Source organism: Ursus arctos, unplaced genomic scaffold, assembly GCF_023065955.2.
Source record: "Ursus arctos isolate Adak ecotype North America unplaced genomic scaffold, UrsArc2.0 scaffold_2, whole genome shotgun sequence".
NCBI classification, from domain to species: domain Eukaryota; kingdom Metazoa; phylum Chordata; class Mammalia; order Carnivora; family Ursidae; genus Ursus; species Ursus arctos.
Window position 1 is genome coordinate 81,128,447 of NW_026622874.1, and position 24,157 is coordinate 81,152,603.

The 24,157-nt window shown below is 40.9% G+C and overlaps 2 protein-coding genes across 3 annotated transcripts in view; one reads left to right on the forward strand and one right to left on the reverse strand.

The window, feature by feature from the left end:
* Nucleotides 1-719: 719 nt before the first annotated feature.
* On the reverse strand, nucleotides 720-22,939 carry LOC113267498 (acyl-coenzyme A synthetase ACSM4, mitochondrial-like). Of its 2 annotated transcripts, XM_057315295.1 has the most exons (14): nucleotides 22,751-22,939; nucleotides 18,818-19,067; nucleotides 16,643-16,853; nucleotides 15,443-15,650; nucleotides 11,368-11,511; nucleotides 10,392-10,548; nucleotides 8,146-8,225; nucleotides 6,325-6,448; nucleotides 5,523-5,603; nucleotides 5,286-5,387; nucleotides 4,682-4,809; nucleotides 4,486-4,585; nucleotides 2,096-2,215; nucleotides 720-960 (listed from the first exon to the last, which is right to left on the reverse strand). In XM_057315295.1, the coding sequence occupies exons 2-14, from the start codon at nucleotides 19,016-19,018 to the stop codon at nucleotides 874-876; spliced, it is 1,743 nt and encodes a 580-aa protein (XP_057171278.1). In that variant the 5' UTR covers nucleotides 19,019-19,067; nucleotides 22,751-22,939; the 3' UTR covers nucleotides 720-873. The 2 variants fall into 2 exon arrangements, with proteins under 2 accessions (XP_057171278.1, XP_057171279.1); XM_057315296.1 differs by lacking the exon at nucleotides 22,751-22,939 and having other exon boundaries at nucleotides 18,818-19,655.
* LOC130544273 (transport and Golgi organization protein 1 homolog) overlaps nucleotides 2,264-24,157 on the forward strand; it is an 86,279-nt gene continuing 64,385 nt past the window's right edge. Inside the window, exons 1-2 of the mRNA XM_057315297.1 lie at nucleotides 2,264-2,292; nucleotides 3,035-3,131. The gene's annotated coding sequence lies outside the window, so the exon portion shown is untranslated. The remainder of the gene's footprint in view (nucleotides 2,293-3,034; nucleotides 3,132-24,157) is intronic.

Below are 24,157 nucleotides of genomic sequence, written 5' to 3' on the forward strand. Positions count from 1 at the left end.
TAATAATTGCTCTTGATTAATTACTCTTAAGTAATCCAAACTTTAGATATTTTACAGTGAACTTGCTTCAAAAGGAGGTATAGGGGTGCCTGGGTGGCTCAGTTGGTGAAGCGTCCAACTCTTGATTTCAGCTTGGGTCTTGGTATCAGGGTTGTGAGCTCAAGCCCCATGTTGGGCTCTGCTCAGTGGGGAGTCTGCTTGGGATTCTCTCTCTCTTCCTCTGCCCCCCCCACTCTAAAATAAATAAATCTTTTTTAAAAAGATATAGTAATACAGTACTTAATTAAATTCACTTACTGGTTTTGAATTATTTATATTCCTTATTTTAAAATTAATATTTTAATCCACTCTATTTTTTTTTAAAGCAGGCTTCACACCTATCATATAGAGCCCAGCGTGGGGCTTGAACTCATGATCCTGAGATCAAGACCTGAGTGGAGATGAGGAGTCAGATGCTTAACCGACTGAGCCACCCAGGCACCCCTTTAATTCACTTTAAAGAACTAGTAATATAAGATGTTAGGCAGAAGAAATTCTGTATTGAACACTCCTTAGAATAGTTTTAAACTTTATTTTGAGTTAATCAGACCCAAGATAAATTCATTGTCCACTGTGCTTTTCTAAGTAATCATGTGCTGTTTTGAACCCTGCAAGTCATTAAAATCATTGCCTTTGTCAGTTTGGTCATCATAACTGTTTTCTTTCCAAATATTTTTGGATTTTTATTTAATTTTTGGCTAAGTACAGAACAAAAAATTGAGTTTTTCAGCCAGGAAAAGTCTTCAGCACTGTAAGAGAGTAGTCACTAAATTATCAGAAAGCAAGGACTAAAAGTAAGCCTGTAACTCCTTAATGCTATAATTTCTTATCAGGCTATGTTCGACCCCATTCATGGTCTCTCAGAACGTTGCGTTTGATTTTCCCAGTGATTGTCTTCGGGAGTTCTGGAACAAATTCCACCTAATTAATAGAGAAACATACTATGAGACACTTGATGCCACTGTGACAATCCCAGTTGTCAGTACAATAGGGAGAGCTTTCATGTAACTGGCGAGTTTGGGTCTGGGGATGTCTAGTCTAAACTCATTGAAATTCTTGTGTTTATCGTCCAGTTGACATTGGACCTACACCAGGAGTTTTTAGTGCAGAGGCTATATGCTTTGTCAGAAGAATATAATAAACCCCTTACTCCATTGCTTCTAGTTGAAACTAGACCTGGGCCTCTACTGCCCTAAGGAAATAGAAGCCACACCTAAATGCACAAAGAAACAAGTTAATTCTTGGGTTTTGGGCTTTAAAGAGCTGGGTCCTCCCCCTTTCGGAGGGAGAATTTTGATACTTAATTTTGAGTACAAGTTTCCCCTTACGCCCATGGTAAAAATCCTCTCTTTGTTTCCCTCCCTCAAGATGTTACTATTTTAAAATTTTCTCAAACAACGTTTTTCTGAAAATCAACTGGTGACTGATTTAGTAAATTTAATGGAGAAAATATAGCTAGTTCTTAGGTTGAAGTTAACTACTTTTTGGTTGCAATACCAATTGAAATGGAATTCTCATCTTAAGGATCAATATCAACCAACAGTATTCCAGGATGAGTAGGAAAGAAGTTGCAGTGTCTTCTCTTTTATACAGAATTATTCTTAAATCCTCCCTTGAAGTTTTCAGGAAAGATTCCGTTTTTTTGGATAACATCTTTTTTTCTGAGCCTTAAGTTTGGTCAGTTAATACATAAAGGCTTGCGCTTTGAAGAGTATTATGGCTTGAGAGTACCGATAGCTGAATCAGGGGCTGTCTTTAAAATTTTTCCACAGTTTTTTTTTTTTTTTTCCCCTCACGAAATGGGACTGATTAGTCTTATAAGGATCCTTAGTAGTTATTCAGTATTGCAGAGCTGGTCAAAACTAGTTTATCAAACATCTAAGTGTCTCAAAATAAATTTTTTAAAGCAAAATTGTTAGGACTAAGCAAGTTGGAATAGGTGTCTTCTACTTATATAATGAGCTACCATAAAGTCGAAAGCTAATAAAATCTATGTACTCAATAGCTTAGACCCTTGTTTGGTAACACACTTAACTTTTGGGCAAAAAATACTTGCCTTCCTTGGATATTTGTAAGGTGCAGTTGACTTTTTCACATGATCCTGAAGTTCAAGAGTTAATTTCTCTGGGTTGGATGATTTAAAGGGTGCAGATAAGACAACAAAAGCTTTCACTACCTGCAGGAGAAAAGTCAATTTATATCGATGTTTGTTTTTCAGACACGTCAGGAGTTTGGAATCAATGCTGAACACAGGTACTTATAATTATTTGTTAACAGCAGCTTGAGTGATGAATGCAAATCCAGAGATCACCTCTGAACACAGCTTGGGTACAAGTGGGGTTTGAGTGGTTTGTGAGTGTGAGGAGTGCAGTGTTTCAATAAAGCTAAAAAGTTGAGTTTTATTTACATGTCACACATGTATTTAACATTTCAGTCAGACTAGTCCTAAATATTATACGGGCAGTCCTTGATTTGCAGATGACCCCTCAAACCTACACTATTAGATGTGTGTAATAGGGAGACAAATGGAGGTTCCAGAGAATATGGTTTTAAAGGGACTTGAGGAGGCTTGGTGGAGGGATTTTGTATGCTGGGAGATGAACTCTTGGGAAGGATCGATCTACCCGTAAAAGGTCTTTTTTGCCTAATATTTCTTGCTTCTCTTTGGAATACTATTCAAAACCCACCAATTAGATAATTATTGAGATTAGTTAATTATAGTTTAAGTTATTAATTACTCATACATTGATTCCAATTGGTATTTACTTCTAATATTCAGATGAAACCAACTATATGGAGAGAATGAGAATATGGTAGCAGGAGAAAAGTACTTTGGAGAATGGAATCCATTGGGTGTGGAGGTGGTAATGGAGGTTTCAGTATGGGGTCCATAGAGTCACTGCAGAGGGTCACTGGTGTGTAAAAGGCATCAGAGAGGGCATCTGCGTGGCTCAGTCGGTTAAACATCTGCCTTCTGCTTGGGTCATGATCCCAGGGTCCCAGGATCGAGCGGCACAGTGGGCTCCCTGCTCAGTGGGGAGCCTGCTTCTCCCTCTTCATCTGCCACTCCCCTGCTGTGCTCTCTCTGTCAAGTAAGTAACTAAAATCTTTTTTTAAAAAAAGGTGTCAGAGAAAGAGGTGTGGGAGGATGCTGATATACAAACTGTTTTTGAAATTTTGCTATTACTGAGTCTGTAAGAAACTTCCATGAGGAAAGGAAACATCTCCCTTCCATACTACATGGCTTCCTCCTAAAACTGAGGCTGTTACTGTCATTCCCCAAGTTCCTTTTCATTAGGTCCTGGGTAGGCTTGTGGGACTTATTTGGGAACCTGGCCACAGTCTCCTATTTGCATTGTTTCTGTGAGAAAATGCATTCTGATTTCAATGACAATCATACGTACAGTAAAATCTGCTTTTTCTTATGCAGCATCTGTTCTCCCCTTTTAGTAATGGTACCCTGATTTTCCTACAGAGTATTACCCTAACCTCTCTCTGGTGGTGTTGACACTAACTTCTACCTTCAATGACCAGCATATGATCCTGGTCTGTCCAGTGAGCATATACGATTCCCTGGACCACATTGGTTAGATACATGATCTAAGATAGGCAAATGTTATTCTGGGAGTCGCTTGAAACTGTTGGTAAAGGAACTGTCTCCTTTACTGGTTGTGAAGCTATGTACGTTTGGAATCAGTTGCTACCAAGTAGGAAGAACCTGCCCGAATGGAGCCAACCTAAAGAACAACAGCCAGGAAATGAAGAGAAAGTTTTGCTAACTTCACATGAACCCTCGGATGTAGCTGTTGAAGACCTCACTTACGTGTGAGCCAGTAAATTCCTTTTTTTTTTTTTTTTAACTTAAGTCACTTTGAGTTGAGTTTCTGTCACTTACCACTAAATGAATCCTAATACATCCCCATTGGAACACAACTCATTTGTAAAGTTGAGTAACCGGATGATGGGTATTGAGGAGGGCATGTGTTGTGAAGAGCACCGGGCGTTATACACAACTGATGAATTGTTGAACGCTACATCAAAAACTAATGATGTACTGTATGTCGGCTAACTGAACATAATTTAAAAAAATGAAGAGAAGGGGCGCCTGGGTGGCTCAGTCATTAAGCATCTGCCTTTGGCTCAGGGCGTGATCTCGGCATTCCGGGTTCAAGCCCCACATCAGACTTCTCCGCTAGGAGCCTGCTTCTTCCTCTCCCACTCCCCCTGCTTGTGTTCCCTCTCTCGCTGGCTGTCTCTATCTCTGTCAAATAAATAAATAAAATCTTTTAAAAAAATGAGAAAAAAATAAAGTTGCGTGCCTAGTATACATTTTTGGCACATGTGTGCTTCATCATGAGAATTACATGACTACTACTTGATTCTCCAGAGGAGTCAAATGGATAGAACTGGAAAATATGAAATTGCTAGTTTAAGGACATTCACTACCTCTCCTCTGATTGGATCCGGACTACTGACAACAGCTGATTCAACAACTGCTGGGTGTTCAATTAGCGCACTCTCCACTTCAAACGGCCCAATACGGTACCTAGAAGAGGAAAAGAAGCCCTTGATCACTACATCACCCAAGTAGGAGATCCCCCCTGGCAATCTGTTACTCTCTAAGAGTGGCAGATGTACAAACCCAGAAGATATGATGACATCATCAGCTCTGCCAACAAACCAGAAATACCCATCATTGTCCATCACTCCTCTGTCTCCAGTGACATAAAAATCCCCTCTTACTGTGGCAGCAGTTTTCTCTGGATTGTCCTAGGAATCAAAGATGACTTTGGACATTAATTTGGTCAGATAGAAAAAGGTGTATGACACCCATGAAGTGACTAGTACCTTGCACATTCTATTTCTAAAAAATTCATTTTTTAAAAAAAAGGCAGTTCCTACTGTAGAATACCAAAGGTTCAAGAATATAGTGAAAAGGAAACCCCTCTTGCACCTCTTCTGCCCTGTATCGCCCCCTCCCTGCCCCCTGCAGCCTGCCTAGTTGTCTTTTCTGAGGACAAGCACAGCAACTTGTTTCTTACACATAGAATTTAATCTTTACAAAACTCTTAGGAGATAGGTGATATTCTCCCCATTTTACAGTTGATGAAATAGACTTGGATTTTGTGACTTGCCCAAGGTTACGCAGCAACATATGGTGGATATGAAATTTGGACCCAAGTCTGTATGACTCCCTATACCGCCTTTCTATTAACTTGTGATGAGCTCATTCTACGTTTTTGTACCACATATTCAGAGAAGAAACAGAAGGGCCATGTGGACTTCAGTCTGAGGGCAATTTCCCCTTCTTTGCCAGGTGGTAGGATGTTGCCATTTTCATCTACAATCTAGAATGAAAGAAACAATTTAGGTTTCTAAAATTTTCTTTTTACAAAATGAAAACAGGTTATGAATAGTTGTACAATGACTAGCAGAAAACTGTAAAACATTCTTCTTTATTGAAATAGTCAGATATTACCCACCTGGACGTCATAGGGTAGTACTCCTTTCCCCATTGAACCCGGTTTAATTTCTTGTCCTTTTTGATTGGCACAAATTATTCCCTATTGAGAGAACATGTTTTATATAAGAATGTAAAAATTCATTTTCTGTAGCTATTTATATCATGACAATATAAGACTCAGTTTTGACTGGATTGATTTTCCCATGCTTGTCTTCTGGACACACACACACACACACACACACACACACACTATTTTAGACCAGTACTTCTCAAACATGTGTGTCAGAATCACCTGGAACATTAATTTTCAAGCACAGGTTGCCAGGCCCCATGCCAGAGTTTCTGATTGAGTAGCTCTGGCTTGGGTGGGGTGGGGTGTCTGAGGATTTGTGTTGCTACCAAATTCCCACATGCTGCTGCTGCTGCTGCTGCTGCTGGTTTTGGGGCCACACTTTGAAAACTACTTCTTTAGACTAAAGATCCCATTTAATGCACCTTGGGATAAATTCCCCACTGGGGCTCTCTGGGGTCCTCAGTGCTGCTGAGAAGATGAGCCACTTGATTCTGACCCTATCCAACCCCTAACACCTCTGAGACTTCTCCTGCATGGGTAGAAGACAGGAAGACTGCAGGGAATAATCCTAATTCCCCTCTGGCCAAGCCAAACTGGGCAGTTCAGAGGTTTTGGTAGTCACTGGCAAGGTAAGGTATTCTGGGAAACTACATAAAAATTTAGAGCACCAAGGGAGCTCTTTAGGGGCTCATCCTGGGGTAGAAAGGCCCCCAATATGCTAAGCTTAAACTTTGCCCATTAAACATACCACTTCTGTCTGTCCGTAGCCTTCATACAGTTCCAGCCCAGTTTGTGCCTTCCACTGTTCCAGCACCTCTGGGTTGAGTGGCTCCCCTCCTGTCAAGCAGTGTCGTAGCTTCTTGAATTTGTATCTGCAGACACAGAGTCTCATGGGGTCTTTGGGGAGAAGAAATCTGAGTGGCTTTCATTAAAAAATTATTAGGATGTTCTAGCAACAAGCAAACGAGCTAGGAAAGGCAAGTCTTAGGAAGGTTTGTTCAGCAAATATTTTTGAGCACCTACTATCTTACCAGATATGGTTGTAGGTTGTGTGGGGCATATTTGTGATTAAAGTAAATTTCCTGACAGAGCTTGCATTTTAGCAGGCTGTTAAAGGAGGGGTGAAGGTAAGAGAAAATGCTGATAATGATCTTAAGCACTTATTATGAAAAAAGTGATAAAACAACTAACATTAATTGAGCATTTACAGGACTGTGAGGGCTTTAGGAGCATTCTCATAATCCTCACGCCCTATTTTACAGATAAGGAAATTGAGGCTGGGAGAACTTAAAGAAGTTGCCCAAGGCCTCATGAAGGCCTGAGCTGACTACTCTTCCCCTACCATTTGTTGGGTGTCTAATCAAATAGGCCACTTACATTGAATTCTCAACACAAACACATGAGGCAGCTCTTAATCCTCTCTTGTGGATGGAATTAAGGGAGGCTTACTTAGCAAAGTCATCTCGAATGTCTGAGGTACAGAGCCCCACTTGTTTTCACCACTGGCCTTACTACTCTGCTTCCCGCTTTCTCAAGTGAGAAAGTCTGGAACAGCCTGGCTCTAATGTATTGAGGGTCCAATGGGCAGGACCAGAATTGTGCTTATTCAAAATAATGCTTGAAAGCCCTTGAACTACTCTTGAGATGTGAGCAAGATGCTCACATTTTGAGGGGCACCTGGGTGGCACAGTCAGTTGACTGTCCGACTCTTGTTTTTGGCTCAGGTCGTGATCTCAGGGTTGTTTTCTCAGGATCTCGGGTTCGTGAGATCGAGCCCTATGTCAGGCTCCATGCTCTGTGCGGAGTCTGAGTTTCTCTCTCCCACTGCCCCTCCCCCCATGTGCTCCCTCTCTCCCTCTCTGTCAAATAAATAAATTTTAAAAAAAGATGCTCATATATTGAGGGCCACAAGGGCGTTGACCCTGACTAGGATAAGAGAAGGTTCAGATCTGCTTTATTTTGTTTCATAGCACTCTCCCTCCTGGACATCCACACGTGGGGGGATAGAGGATGTGCCAGTCTGCACTACTTAAATTGTTACTACTTACATTGTTTCTCTCTTCCTTTCTGTCCTCATGTATTCAATTCATATTGGTTAAGTAAATGTACATTGCAAGTCCTCTAGGGGTTCAGTTGATTTCAATAAATTGATTATAATCTTCAAGTCATAAGACTTCATTAGCTTTTCTTCAAGGCAGTATAAGTGCAGTTGTATTTTGGAATGGAGGGGAGTTAGTTCTCGGACTGTAGGGTTCTGGTTGTCCCTGAGAAAACATGGAGTTGCCCCTAGAGGCTATCCTTAGGGACAACTGGGAGGTGATTTAGGCAGTATCTGGAGACATATTTGACGGTCACCAGGGAGGTTCCACTGGCATCTAGTAGGTGGAGGCCACATAGAATGCTACTCAACATCCTACAATGCACAGGACAGCTCCCGACAGCACAGAATTATTCAGTCCAAAATGTCAATAGTGGCAAGACTGAGGAAACCTGCCCTGAAATGGGGAGATGTGTGATGCTGGACTGCAGCTTTTGTTTGTGCTTCAAATGGAGATTTCCACTCAAGTACCTTTTCAGATCTTTCTGCACAAGCATCCGGTACACAGTGGGAGCGCTGCACAGGGTCGTGATGGGATAAGTGGTGAGCGTCTGGATGATGGAGAAAGACAGTTGTCAGAAGCGGTTGATTAGAGGCCACAACTAGAGCTGACGTCTGCAACCCCTCATCCTCTTTCATTGACATGTTTCCATCATATGATCACTACTAGGAATAAGAAAGCAAGTATTTATTAGTTGTCACTAGTGACTGTATGTCTGTTGGGAATTTCCAATTATTGGAAAGAACATGTGTATCTTACAGTAACAGACATACACAATCAACTTCAACAGAAAGTAAATTGTTGAACTTGAGACCAGCCCCAAAGTATGAACTGGTTTATTCTACCTTAGGGCTGCAAATTACCTTTCATGGTGGAATTTTGAAACCCCCTGCCTGGGGCGTCTGGATGGCTGCCTTCAGCTCAGGTCATGATCCCAGGGTCTTAGGATTGAGCCCCGCATCAGGCTCCCTGCTGCTCCCTCTCTCCCCTGCTTGTGCGCTCTCTCTCTCTCTTAAATAAATAAATAAAACCTTAAAAACAAACAAAAAAAGAAACCTTCTGCCCATATATTTCTACACAGTACTCACCCTGGATGTAAATTAACCTACCAAAACCTTCCAACACTTTATCTATAAAAGACACCAGTCCCGGGGCGCCTGGGTGGTGCTGTTGGTTAAGCCTCCTACTCTTGGTTTACACTCAGGTCATGATCTCAGGGTCGCAAGATTGAACCCTGCATAGGCTCCGCAATTAGCGCGGAGTCTGATTGGGATTCTTTCCTCCTCCCTCTCCCTTTCCCTCTGCTCCTCCCCTTGCTTGTGTGCTCTCTCTCTCTAAAATTAAAAAAACAAAAACAAAAACAATCCCTTTGAGTGGATTGATTAAATGCATCAGTAAGGCCATTTTTCAGGACTTTCCTTAACTGTTTAAGATTTGATGGGCTCATTTTACCTCCAGCTCCTCACAGAAAAATAATGACCTAGGCATGTTAAATCTAGAGAGATACTCATGTTTTAGATGTGCTATATCTAGAGAGATTCCACTATGTCACATAATGAATTGACAGTTTGTATTAAATTTAAGCATTTGAGAGAGTATTTTCAAGATGTATTTCTAGGCTATCTGGATTGTCAAAGATCAAGAAAAACTTTTGATTCATAAGTGAGCCTTTCTACTATCTGTACTTGCTCCCTGGATTCCAGCTGTTCTTAATAAGTGTAAATGCATGTAACTAAGAATAGTGTAGTTCTTAGAGCATTTAAAATACACATACTATCTTTGTAAAATAAGAGTATTCTTATTTTAATAGACTTACTTAATATAAATGCCATATATCTTAATACATCTTATTTAGTATGATATTAAATAAGACTATTAAAAAAGAATATATTATATTTATTACTTAAATATTATATAGTATTTACTGTTTTATAAAAAAGAATATTCTTATTTTTAAAAATGCAGGATTTAGAACTGCAAAGTTAGTTTATCTACTCAGGGCACTTTGTAAACCTGACATAAGGATCCTAGTTCTTATGTTACCCACCATTTCTGTTAAGACCCTCAAGCCATCTTGTCAGACCAGTTAGCAAAATAACAGGGTGAGTATAGCTTTTACTCATACACAGGTGTGGTGTTTAATAATATGTATTTCATTAAACATAATTGGTTTTTCATGGTTGAAAAATAATTGGCCTGAATCACATCTTTCTAAAGGCTAAAGAAATCGAGCAATCTGATACCTCAGTCTAGCTGTGTCTGGCTAAGAAGGAGGGACATACATGGTCTCAAGACAAGTATTGGGTTCTGAGAATTAACAAAGTGAAAAGCACAGGGTGAGGGGAGAATGGAAGGAGCTACTCTGGGAGAAAGGTGACCCCACCTTCAGTCTTCTCTACATAGGGTTTTGGATTTATCATCTATTGTTTTTGTTTCATGGAATCAGAAATCAAAGATTTGTTTAGACTTGAGTCTTGTAATCTGTTATTCAGAACCTTTAGAGTCCTGAATAGTTTGAAGCATGAGAGTGTTGTGGGTGTTCCTTCTCTGTTAAATACATTCAAGAGCCAAATCCCCAGAGACTTCATTTTTTAGAAAGGAGTGATTTCCACAAGCCCAGGAAACTGTATTCTGAAGAATCATTTCTTTGTGGTTTTGTCAGGGGGTGGGGTGGGGGGAAGACAAGGGAAGGATGTAGCTAGAAACCATGACTTACATCCAGGAAGGTATCAGTGTCAAACTGGGCCATCTGATGTACAAAGACACAGGCTCCCTGAAGCCAGGATGGAAACACACTGCCAATGGCAGCCTTGATCCAACCAGTGTCAGACATATTCCATATGATATCTGAGGACTTCAGGTCTAGCCAATACCTAAATGATATGGAGAAGCAACAAGACAGACCAAAAAACCCCAAAACAAAACAAAACAAAAAGCAGAAAAGCAAACAAACTGGAATCTTTGAGAACTGGCTAGAATCTCAATGGCTACAGAGAAGCGTCAAAAGAGAGAGGCCCAAAGGCAGGATGAGTGATTCTATCTCCCACTTGTGTTAGAGGACTTTCTCAGAATCTAGGTAATCTGAAAGTAGAGAGGGAGGCTGGGTTTGACATGATATTTGTTCATTAATGCAACAAATATTTATTGTGCAAATATATGCTAGGCACTGTTCTCCCTAGCATAGTGAGTGAGATAGACCAGATATCTGCTCTTACTTTAGCAAGACAGATAGTGGATAAGCACACAATAAAATGAGTAAGAATATAAATCAGTATCATAATTTCAAATAGTGATAAGTGCTCTGAGGAAAATAAAACAGGGTAAAGTGATAGTTTCAGGATACCTAGGAAAGTCTTTCTAGGTGGGTGAATTTACCTGGCAATGAGAAGGAACCAGGCATGCTGTTGTGGAGATGGGGTCAAGGTTGGTTCCTGTATATCACCCTGTGTATCATCACACAAGTGCACTCCTTAATCCCATGACCTATTTAACCCATAAATTCTTGCTTGATCCGCTGGTGAGATGGTGCCATTTACTGAACTAAGGCTGGGCAGGGGCATCAAGGATTCTGTTTTATAGATGTTACACTGGAGAAATCGAATAGTCATCCAAGTGGGGGTGTCAGCTAGGCAGTTGAATATACACGTTGGCAGCTCAGGGGAGAGTTTAGCAAAAACGGTTTTCTTCCCTACCTTCCACAGAGGGTGTACCCAATTCCGAGGCTGCTCTGAGAGTGCTGGGCCATCTTGGGAGAGCCTGTGGTCCCACTGGTGAAATAAATGGCCATTGGTTCTTGACTTCCTGTCTCCACACAGCTATGCTCTGCAGAGGCAGATCTGTAAAATATGGGTCCCAACCCAACATGGTGGCTGAAGATGGCAGACAAGTTTAACTCTGAGACTATATATATATATTTGTTTTTCTCTTTTCCTTTGCTACTTGTGCCCTCTTAATATCAGAAAACAGTTAATAGAACAAAACCTAATCCAAAGCCTCCTTGAAAGGAATTTCTCAATAAATCTTAAAGGGATTTTGGAGATCAATGCAAAGCTTTAACAACTCATTTCTCTCTCTTTTTAAGCACCACCTCTGTATAAGCCACATTGATAACCAAGATGACTTTCAATATCAGTGACAAAAAGATGTGTATTTTATTTACTTAAATATTTTTTTTCTAAGTGCTTTTTTTTAAATCTGTGATTTTTAAAAATCAGTCATGAGTCTGTGAATTGTTTATTAACATTTCAGGAGGTTTTATGATTTAAAGGAAGATCCTTTGGCATTTGAATCAAACTTTTTAATACTTTTTATTCAGCATCTTCATCACTGGCAGACACAGCTAGGTGCTTACCATATAGCATACCATTCTTCTTCCTTGCACTGATAAAACTCTGATTTTGTTCTGGTATCAGCAGTTATATGCTTCAGGGGAGACTGTTCCTTATATAGCTCCAGGAGTTGAATCTTGATTATCCTAAACCAATCGTGGTAATTCTCATGCCAGAGACTGATTTAGGAATGGGCACACATACAGTTACAGTCAATGAGATTTAAAGGCTTTATGGAAAGGATTTATGTTTCCTTAATACAAATCAAAACCACAATGAGATACCACCTCACACCTGTCAGAATGGCTAAAATTAACAAGTCAGGAAACAACAGATGTTGGCAAAGATGCCTAGAAAGGGAAACCCTCTCACACGGTTGGTGCGAATGCAAGCTGGTGCAGCCACTCTGACAACAGCATGGAGGTTCCTCAGAAAGTTGAAAAAAGAGCTACCCTATGACCCAGGAATTTCACTACTAGGTATTTAGCCCAAGATACAAATGTAGTGATCCGAAGGGGCACCTGCACCCCAATGTTTCTAGCAGCAATGTCCACAAGAGCCAAACTATGGAAAGAGCCCAGATGTCCATCAACAGATGAATGGATAAAGAAGATGTGGTATATATATGCAATGGAATACTACTCAGCCATCAAAAATGATATCTTGCTATTTGCAGCCATGTGGATGGAATCAGAGGGTATTATGTTAAGCGAAATAAGTCAATCAGAGAAAGACAATTATATGATCTCACCGATACGTGGAATTTAAGAAACAAAACAGAGGATCATTGGGGAAAAAGGAAAAACACAAGATGACACCAGAGAGGAAGACAAACCATAAGAGATTCTTAATCTTAGGAAACAAACTGAAGGTTGCTGGAGGGGAAGGGGGATGAGAGGTTGGGGTAGCTGGGTGATGGACAGTAAGGAGGGTACATGATATAATGAGCACTGGGAATTATATAAGACTAATGCATCAGTGAAGTCTACCTCTGAAAGTAATAATATACTATTTGTTAATTGAATTTAAATTTAAAAAACCAAAAAACAAAAAGGAAGAAAATGTTTTCTTGTTCTCAGAAGAGTCATGAGGAAGGAATGCTGCATTTCTCCTCCCCACCCATCTTGTTTTCTGGACTTTGGATATTGTTGTGAAAGTATATTATATCTGGAACTACCCTAGGTATGTTGGAATCGCTGGGAGGGCGTGGGGTGCAGGAAGGGTAGGGAGGGATTAGTAGATACACTGAGGATGGCACGATGGAAAGATGACTGAATCTGGGTCCATGCTAACTTCATCGTAGTACTGAATAACCAACTCTCATTCCACTCTACCTCCGTACTTCTTATTTGTCATATAATAAAATTGTGTTGTTTAAGCCACTTATGCTTGGGTTTCCTAGTACTAAAGACAAGAGCATTCTCTAAATAGATAACAATAACAGTATCTGTATAAGATTGTCTGTATAGACAGCTTCAACATTTCCTTCCATCCCTGTGTAAGCATGCCACTCCCTCATTGAGGAATGGAGCCTATGTCCTCTCTCCTTGACTCTGGGCTGATCTTAAGGCTAGCTTTCATGGGTGGAGTGTGACAGAATTTCTTTGACTTCTCAGCTTAGGTCTTAGGCTTTATAGTTTTCACTTTTCACTGGGAGGAACGCAGCCACCATAGAAAAATGTTCAGACTGTTCTGCTGGAGAGAGAGACCATGTGTAGGCGAAGTGAGGTGCTTCAGCTAACACAGAAGCTTCAGACTTGCGAGTGAACCCCTTCTTGTGTCCTCCAGCTTCAGTCAAGCTGATGTGAAGAAGGACAAGCTGCCTCTGTTGAACCCTGCATGAACTTCTAACCCACGGAATCCTGAGCAAATGAAATGATTGTTGGTTTATTCCACTAAATTCTGGGATATTTTATAGCTCAGTATTGGATAACTGATAGAATACCTGAGAATTTTGGAGACTCGTGTATCATTTCCTGAGTTTAAGGAAATAGGGTCAAGGATGCTATTTTAATTCATCTTGATGATGAGTGAATAAGATTGTCATTAAAATGGTAAAGCAATGAGGATTAATATATAAACATACACTATATTGTCAAACATAGTTTCATGAAATACTAATATGATTTTCTTGGCAATTTGCCTTCTCCCCCCCAAAAAAGATCACTCAGTTATATTTTTCAGTATATATATATATTTTTTTAATATATATATATTTATATATATATGCATGCATGTGTATATATATATGTGTGTGTGTGTATGTGTATATTGTGTACACACACACACACACACACACACACACACACACTGAATTTGAGAAGAACCAAATTGGAATCAGAGCAACTACCCTAGGGACTAATCTAGGTGGGAGAAGATGTGGGTCTCCAAAGTGAGTTCTGCAAGGTAATCCACTGAAGATGAGAAGAAAAATAAGAATTTAAAAATTAGAAGAAAATTTAGAATTTTTTCTAATTTAAAAATTAGAAGAAAAATTAGAATTTAAAAAGAATTTTATTGATTCACCAGAGCGAATGGGATGGAGGGAAGGAGGCAAAGTAAAGAACTAGCAGGACTTGGAGATTGATTGGACTTGAAGGGTGAAGGAAGGAGGCAAGGCTGATCGGCTTTTAACATGGGCGACCGGGAGACTCACATGCTTTATCAACTGAGCCAGCCAGGCGCCCCTCAATAATTATTTTTAAAGATATTCTATAATTCAGCAATCAATAAAGAGCATCAAATTATGTTCATGGGATATATATATAGATATATATAGATATATAGATAGATAGATCTATATATAGTGAAGCTGGTGTGTGGGGGCTGGAGAAAGGGGGATTTCTTCACAGTATCTAATACTGTGGGGGGAAAAATACTATTATTTTTAATGTTTCTCAATCCAGTGTGGAACCCTTTAATGTAAGGCTTTAAATTTTCTTTTTTGTTTTACCAAAAGAGGACACATTACAATCTGTGGGTGACAAGGAGATTTTCAATTAGTGATTTCACTGTCTGACTGACTCTGTTTCTTTGGACGCCTGAGTTTTATCTTTCTGGATTTTTCAGAACTGATTATATGTTGATGGCTTCCAGATTTGTATCTTTAGGTCCTTAAGTCTGACACTCATGTATTGACCACCTGCTGAACATTTGGATGTTCACAGACCCCTCAAATCTTAATATGTCCAACTTTAAACTCTTTCTTCAGCTGATACTGCCCACCCATTCAGTCACCCATCTTACAAAGCAGATCAACTTTGACTCCTTCCTTCATTCTCTAAGTCCAATCAAAGCTTCCATTAGGTGATTCTTTTATGGGAAGGAGTCTGGATCAACTGACAGTATTGCTAAGTCCTTGGAGGCAAGGAGACTCCGAGATACAGTTGGAATTGATGTTATTGCTGGTACTGCAGATGAGGCAGGAGAAGATACTCACTGAAATAATTCCTGGAAGCTGAGCCACCCATTCTGGCTGCGTGGAGACACCAGGAGTTTGGTCTTCAAGTCAGGACATTCTGACATTATGGACTCCACTGCTGGGACCACCTCCTCACTGGCCACAATACACTTGGCCTTGGATGTTCGTAGCCGATAGAGAATGTCTTTTGCTCTCAGCTGGGTTGTTCCTGGCATGAAGACCAGCCCTGGGAAGGAGAGAGAGCCCTGAGCTGAAATAGAACTCTTGTCCCTTTGGTAAGATTATGTACCGTGGAAACAGGCTTCGTGCTTGGGTGAGGAATACAGCCTTTAGCTACTCCTGTCTTTGTCCCCAGGGACATCCCACAGGCCCCTGGTCACCAGGAGATCCTTAGATCAGTGGCTTCAGAGATTCTATATTCAAGAAAGTAAATTCTGGATCATCTAGAGAAATGTATCATAACCAACTCTACCAAGAGACATTACTATCCACATTTGCTTTGATAGAGCTTTGTGTTTAAATCCCAATTGCGGGGCTCCTGGGTGGCTCAGTTGGTTAAGTGTCTGACTCTTGATTTCAGCTCAGATCATGATCTCACAGTTGTGGGATTGAGCCCCCCATCAGGCTCCATGCTGAGATTCCCCGCCCCTTTCCCCTCTCTCTCAAAAAACAAATAAATAAAATCTTTAAAAATAAATAAATAAATTCCAATTCCATAGCTTTCTAGTTGTGTGACTTTGGACAAGCTTCTTAACATCTCTGAACCTCAGTTTCCTCTCTCGCAAACCTCTCTTTTTTTTCTTTTGGTAACACCCACCTCTTAATAATAATAATAGTTGCTATTATTATTCCATCATGGTTGTTCTTCATCTCAACTCTTATTTTTCTGTTCTTTGTAAGCATAGCTTCAGTCGGAACTAACAGTTCAGAAAAATCTCAAATTTCATTCTTTCTCTCTTTCTGCATGATTTAGAAATGTTAAATATTGGGGCACCTGGTGGCACAGTCGGTTGAGCATCTGACTCTTGGTTTCCGCTCAGGTCACGATCTCAGGGTGGTGAGGTGGAGCCCCAAGTCTGGCTCTGTGTTCAGTGCGGGGTCTACTTGAGATTCTCTCTCCCTCTCCCTCCCCCCACCACTTGCATGCGCATGCTCTCTAAAATGAATAAATAAAATCTTTTTTTTTTTTTTAAAGAAATGTTAAATATTGGCACTGACCTGTTCGCATACAAGCCACGTTTACAAGCCACCACTCTGGGATACGAGGCAGAATCACAGCCACTCGGTCTCCTCTCTTTAGGCCACAGGGCTTGGTGAGCACATTGGCAGCCTTTCGGGACAAGGAGCCCAGTTCTTCAAAGCTCCATTTGACCTCGTCCCCTCTGCCGTTCACCCACCACAGGGCTGGGTTGGCTGGTCTCTCTCCTGTCTGGCCATGGGCACATGGGAAAGAAAAAAAGCTTACATGACTGGTCTACCAAATAGATGGGACATCTGCCATTACTTCCCCTCAGTACCCGTGGTGGTGGATTCCGGTAAGAGCACCCCAGTTTGTCTTTGGGGGAACAACTCTCCTGTTGAATACAACCTAGGTGAGCAACCCATCAGGGTAATTGCCCACCCACCAGTGGGTGGCATGTGACTCATGTTGGACGAGTCAGACCTTCTCTCCCGGATTTTGAGTTTTCTGAGAAGAACCAAAAGAGAATATGGTTGAAACAAAACCTGTGTATGGGCTTTTGGTGCTTACGTATCTCCAGGAAGCTGTCCTTATTTCCTGGTCTTGCTGAGACTGACTGTCCAGCTTGCAACCCAGTTTTGTGAGCACTCCCTTGTCCAATAAATTTTTTTTCTTGCTTAACTTAGATTCTGTTCCATCCAAATAACCACAATTTGTGTGCTAAAGTTGATTAGGAACTTAACATCCTTTTTTTTTTTACCCAAAAGGCTGAAGTATGGGTTTCATAGGTAACAAAGAACAAAATAGTGGGCCTTTGGGGGGGTTCATCAAGTGATTGATTTCTGGAGGAAACTTCTCATATGATTCTACAAGTACACTGTCTATGCTGCAGAACCTCTTTGCTTTATGTGTTACCTGGGGAAAAAAATTACTTCTCCTTTCTTCCCCTACCTGGAATATCTGGAATGCTCCTTTTACCTTCCCTGGTTGGAAAATATTTCAAAACTTAATTTCCATTTTACTTCCTCTAGGAAGCTTTCCTTAGGCTCCCCTTCTTCTCCTCTCTGACTTCTCTGTGTTTCTCCAGCATTATGCTCAAATGCCAGATGACTCCATTGCACTGTATCATAGGCCCTGCTCTATGGGTATAAGCTCCCTAAGATCAGGGGCTGTTTCCTGTACCCTTGGGACTGGTGAGCTTGGATAAGGAGCTTAACTTCTGTGAGGTCAATTTCCTTATCTGCAACCCCCCCCCCAGGGTGGCGATGGGGATTTGATGAAATAATATAGGTCAGTATTTCTCAATCTTTAGTCATCGGAGTATCACGATTTTTGCCAGATCTGTCTACACCTGTGCTATTGTTCTTTGTATTTTTCTTTACATTCACTCACTTTTCTTGTACACATTTACTTAAGAAGGAAAATGCATTTACTCGTCACCATAATTGGAGAACCAGTACTGCTTGTTAAAAGTAGGTTACTGAAAAATAAGTATATTAAAAACAAAATATACCCAGAGATTTTCAACTTCTACCTGCTCTTTTGTTCAAAAGAGAGTTTAGCAAGTATAAGAGAGCTGTTAAAGATGTAAATGGATTTAAAGGAAGACTTTCCCCTCAATTTAATAGGAAAGATTGATTCAACATTATTTGAAACCTTGTATACCTTCTGAGGCACAGGTCCTTGCAGTGAATTTTGGTAAGCACTGATAGGTAAGTATCTAGCTCCGTGCCTGCCATGGGGTGGGGTCAGTAAGCAGGGACTTGACCTGAGGCTACAGTGCAAACATGCAAGGCTTTTTGCTTCATTCTTTTCAACATCTGATTCTTTCCTAATCACTCCAATGATGACTATCATTATGACACCAAAGTTCAAATTACTGTTTTTTGGATAAGCCTGTGACCAGCCCAGACAGATGAATAGAGAGCAAAGAGCTGCTGCGTGGGACTTGGAGAAAATGAAGGAAAAGAGGCAGGATTCTTTAAGTAACCACTGTAAGGGAGACCGAGGAGGCTCCAGAGAAAGACAGCATGTGTAGTTGTGGATCAAAGATCTTCCCTGGGGAGAGAGGAGGGCAAGGGGAAAACAAACAAAGGAAACCAAGAAGGATGAAAGAAATGAATTAAGAGTGGTAAATGGACCACGGAACAAGAAATGGAAGCCTGAGATGTATGTGGATACCAAGCATCTAATAGAAGCCTGTCATGCCATACCTTCTCCTTTTGGGACCACTGGTCCAGCACATCCCCAGCAAAGTTAAAGTTCTTAGGCAGTGACTTTTCACAGCGATTTATGGCTTCAAAGTCAGCAAGAGTCAAAGGTGCCCAAAGCTGGTGATCTTTGTGAAGGTACCGGCCAGTTGGCTTTGCAAGCCAGATGAATCTGAATGTCTGGTAGCGGAAAAAAATCATCATGATTCCCGAAGGGCTTTGTCAACTGATATGGATGTGGAAGTTCTGCAGCCTGTGGGGATAGATGAGTGGAGAGCGTTAGTTTCTCCGGATGCTGTGTGGTGAGATTGGGAAGTGGATTGTGGCTGTGTGCTTCCCCCCACCCCCAGGGAAGTTGGGGAACACCTGGAAAAGACCCGTTCTTCTTTAGAGCTGTGGCAGTCAGCTTTTCACCAGTTTCCCTGCCACTGGCCTCTCCCTCTTCATTCTATGATCAGATTATACTTAAAAACAAAATAAAACCAATGACTATAGAATTGTCAGGCTCCCATCTTGTGTCCCTACCCTCTCCCCCAACCAAACTATAGACAAACAGAATATTTGCTGCCACAATGGACATTCAAGCCCCACTTCTGTCTGCCTCATGCTCTATTCTAACTGTATTTTCGAACTCCTCTCCTTGAATTTCCTCTTCCAGTAAAAGCAGTCCACTCACTTTTCATGAATGTCCATTTCTAGCTCTAAGATTTAGTCTGTCATTCCCCTTCCTTCTGGCTTCTCTGCCTTCCTTTCCCCTCAGTTCTTAATTATAATTGGTTAGGAACCTTGATTAAAGTCCTGCCTCAGCAACTTTCTGATGGTAGGACCTTGGGGAAATCGCATACCCTTCCAGCACCTCATTTTTCTCATCTGTAAAATGGGGGAGGGGAGGAATATAATACCTATCTCCTAGGGTTATTAGGATTTAATAAGATAATGTGTGTAAAATGCCCAGCATGTAGACCGTACCCTCAAAGTGTTAACTAATGCTTAAGATTATTTTCATTAGTACCATGGTGGCATAGGTTCATGAAATAGTTTTACTTCATTAATCAGGAGGCCTGGACTTGACTCTGAACTCTTCAAAACTAGCTTTGTGACATGGGTAAAGTCACCTTCCTACTGCCAACTGTAATTTAACATATTTTTTATAATACTGTTATTTCCTCCTCTGAATTTCCATAATATGCATCAATATTCCTCACGTGACAGTTTTCTACCTTATATTATTAATCGTTTTCAATATATGTGCCTTGTCTCCCTAACCTACCTAGATGGTGTGGGTAGAGGCTGTGCATTTCATCCTTAGCACTTAACATGACTTACAGAGCTGTCTTCAATAACAGAGGCCAGGGTTTATTAAGTGTTTGCTGTAGACCAGGCATTCTGCATTCCTGATATTATTTAGCATACATGACAAACCTGTGAGGTTGGTGCCATTATTATCTCTATTTTATAGACGGGGAAACTGAGACCTATGTAGACTTAAGTAACTTGCCCAAGGTCCTCAATCTCATAGTGGCAGAGGCCAGGTTTCGACCCATATGGTCTGACCTCAGAGCTTGTGTACTCAACCTCTCTGCTATTCAGCCTCCTTTGTGTTGCCTTCTTTGATAAAGGTTTCTTGCTGAAGATGAATACCCTTATCTTTTTGCCTTTCAGTCCGACTTAGTTGCCTTGTATGGAATGGAAAAATCTGCAGGTGCAAAGAGTGCCTGAGTCTGCCGCATGGTAATAACATAAACAGCGAAACAAAGGGTGCAGGGTGTACCATCCCCTCATTGTTGTTGTCAAACCTTCTTTGCTGCTCAGAGTGACATCTGGAGAAGCAAGAGGCCCATTTGGTGCAAATGCAATTTACCATAGCTCAGGAAGAGCTATTTCTAGCAATACCATTGGTATTAAAATCTCCATTATGTCAAGGAAGAAAGAAGAAGGACCACCTGGGCAAGCGTGGTGGAAGTAGCAAGAATAGAGAAGGGTGGGGAGAGGGAAAGTAGTGGGGGCCATGCTTATAATTTAGCATTTTGCTGAAAGTGAGACCCCTTTCTCTCCTAAACACACACACACGCACGCACACACACGCACACACATGCGTGCATGTGCGCACGTGCACTTATACAACACACATACTTGCATTCATACTTGCCTCTCTGGATGCCCTTTGCCTAATTGCTTAATATCTCCAAGTTTCATTTCATCTGTGCAATAAGAGTAATGGTAGCACCTTCTTCATTGGCTAGTTGTGGCGTTTAAGTGAGCACCTTAGCACGGTGCCTGGTGGGTAGCTAGGACTCAGTAAACGTTGCATGTTAAAAATCAATCTTCACAATTGTTTATGGCAGAGGCTTTCACTGTTCAATATCCCAAAAAACTAGAAAAGCTATTGGATTGGAGCCACCAACATTTTGGTGACTTATTTTTGCCTCTTTTAATGCCCTGTCACTGTGCTCCAGGCTCCAGGCTCAGCCCCCATCAGTCTGAAGCATTCTAGTCTTCACTTCCATCATTTTGACCTTTTTTGGTCCTGGTTTAATAATGAATTGGAAAAATTATCAAGACATGGGACACCTGGAACATTCTTGCTTCCTAAGGAGAATAGTGCAGATAATAGAGCAGATAGTTTTTAATGCAAATCTCCTTCATCTTCTCCTCCAAATTGAAAAATTATTTTTCATGAATTGTTCTGATTTCCCATACCTCCATAGATAAATTTGCCATATCATCAGATTAACATACCAACAAATCTAAAACTAAATATCATAAAATAGACCTGATCTGAATATACACTTCAGCATTACCTGCATTATGTGCATAATCAGTGAAATAGGTCTTGCATATGCAAACACAATCATTACTAATAAAATACTAATCAAGATATCACAGAGTAGGATTTTTCAATTAAACTGTAAAATTTTTTTGCCAGTAACATTTCTTCTTTCTATCTCTTTGGTCTGCTATTGATTTTCTGGGTAGATTTGTACAGATAGGCCTATAGGGAGACCATGAAACTCTGAAGAGCTGCCATTTTGCATTGAACACAGCCATTTCCTGACTTTGGATCCTGTGGGAAGTTCATATGATTCCAGGGTCAAATATGAGAATTACTGACTCTTAGGTCAAGACATTATCTATGTAGAAATTTGTATATACACATATGTAACAAAATATTTCCTGAAGATATCTAAAAGGTGAGAGAATTTCAGTAGGTGATTTCTAAAGTCTTAGTGATTTCCAGTGTGTTAAGGGAAACTTTACCAGTGGAAAGATGTTTGAGCAATTGGTATGCACTCAACACTGTATTTTTTATGCACCATCTTGTTTAATTCTCTCAACATCCTTCGGAGGCAGGCATTTTGTTTTATTTTTATTTTTTAATTTTTAGAGAGAGAGAGAGAGAAAGAGAGAGTGAGTGGAGTGGGGTGAGGGTAGAGGGAGGAGAGAAATAATCCTAAGTGGGCTCCAGGCTAGGCTGACAAGTCCGACATGGGGCTTGATCTCACAATCCTGAGATCATAACCCTGAGATCATGACCCGAACCGAAATCAAGAGTCCAGGCGCTTAACAGACTGAGCCACCCAGGCACCCTAGGCATTTTGTTTTACCTATAAAGTGACTGAGGTTCTGAGAGGTGAGAAGTTAACAAAAGCCATTCATGGAACACGCAGAACAAATTCTAGCCTGCATTTGTTGTCTCCAAAGCCAATGCAAGGAAATGCTATCACAGATTTTTGCTATATTTCTATCAACTTTAGTAAAATAGAACAGTCCATTTTCCTGTCAAAGAGACATTTATCCAGGGTTGAATCAGCAGTTATCCAAGTACGGCAAGACGATGGGACTCTTAGTGCTCTGTTCTATACATTTAAACACACTTTCACAACTTCTCATTCACTAGAATCACTTACATGTTACCACATTGCATTTTTTCCTTACCAGAAAATGGTATTATTGCTCCAGAAAGGGCTTCAGCTTCTTCACAAAGACTCAGCTCCGTATCTGCCAAAAAATTGGTTCCTTCCTTCTTTTCTTTTGGTGGCATCTATGCCATTATAGTCCCGAGTCTCTGGTGCACAGTTGGGAGGATCATAATCCTGTGGGAGGAGAGTTGATGTTTCTCTGGACAGCCTGTGGTTAAAGCAACAGCAATTTATAAGACACAGCCGGGAGGGGAGAGAGGAAATGCAGGAGCAACTTCCTCTTACGGTTCAGTGCTAAGCCCCAGCACATTAGCGGATTATTCTTGTCCATGGAGCTGATGATATCAAGATCCATACTGCTCAATGGCCTATTATCAGTCTCCCATGATTTTCAAGTAGCCTGGAATATTGGCATGCTTGACTCTGTGGCATAGCTGGATATAGCCTGGCATCCTGGCAAAGGACAGCTAATGGAATCATAACTGAAGTCTCAACTCATTGATTAGAGTAGATTATGAGAAATCCTTCAAACTCCTGGCTTTTATTGAGCATTGACTATGCGCTAGCCACTACAAGGTGTCCGTCCTGACATGATCTCATTTGGAAATAATTTTGAGACAGTGTTGCTGACTGGTTTGGACATAAACTTTGCCTGCTTGTACCTTTGTGCATGTCAGTTGCTGGGAACAGGAATTGAGTTTAGTGAAGTCTGTGCCTAAGTGTTGCTTGTCGATGACAGTGATCAGACAGTGACACTTTTCACCTTCAGTATTCATTGGTACACCACATGATATCCAGAAGAGTGTATCTCTCATGGGGTCAGACATCAACAGGGCTCCTTGGTCCTTTAACGAATGAAGTCCCGAGGCTAAGACCAGTTTGGTAGACTGAATAAAGGCTCTCCAAAGATATCCATGTCCTAACCTCCAGAAACTGTGAATATGTTAGCTTATCCGGGAAAAAGGACTTTGCAGAAGTGATTAAGTTAAGGACCTTGAGATGGGGAGATTATCCTAGTTTATCTTGGTGGGTCTGATGTAATCATAAGAGGGAAGAAAGCCCCTGGCCAATAGCACAGGCTCAACAAATAATAGTGCTCATTAGGAGGTGGCATCCTTCCCCACCCCCCCACCCCAGACATTCTATTCCCCTAGTCCTACAGGAAACAATAGAGCTCAACACAGGCTGAGCTGGTGTGCGGGGTGGGTGCAGAGATGTTCCTGGAGGACATGAAGTTTGAATTGGGCCTTGGAGGATGGCAAGACTATGAGTAGGTGGAAAGGAGAGCTAACAGGCATCTCAGAAAGGGACCACAACATGGAGAAGCCCAGCTGTACCTGGATTTTCCTGTGGTTTGGCTAATCAATATATTCTTTTTTTTTCCCCTCATTTTTTAAAATTTAAATTTTAGTTAGTTAATATA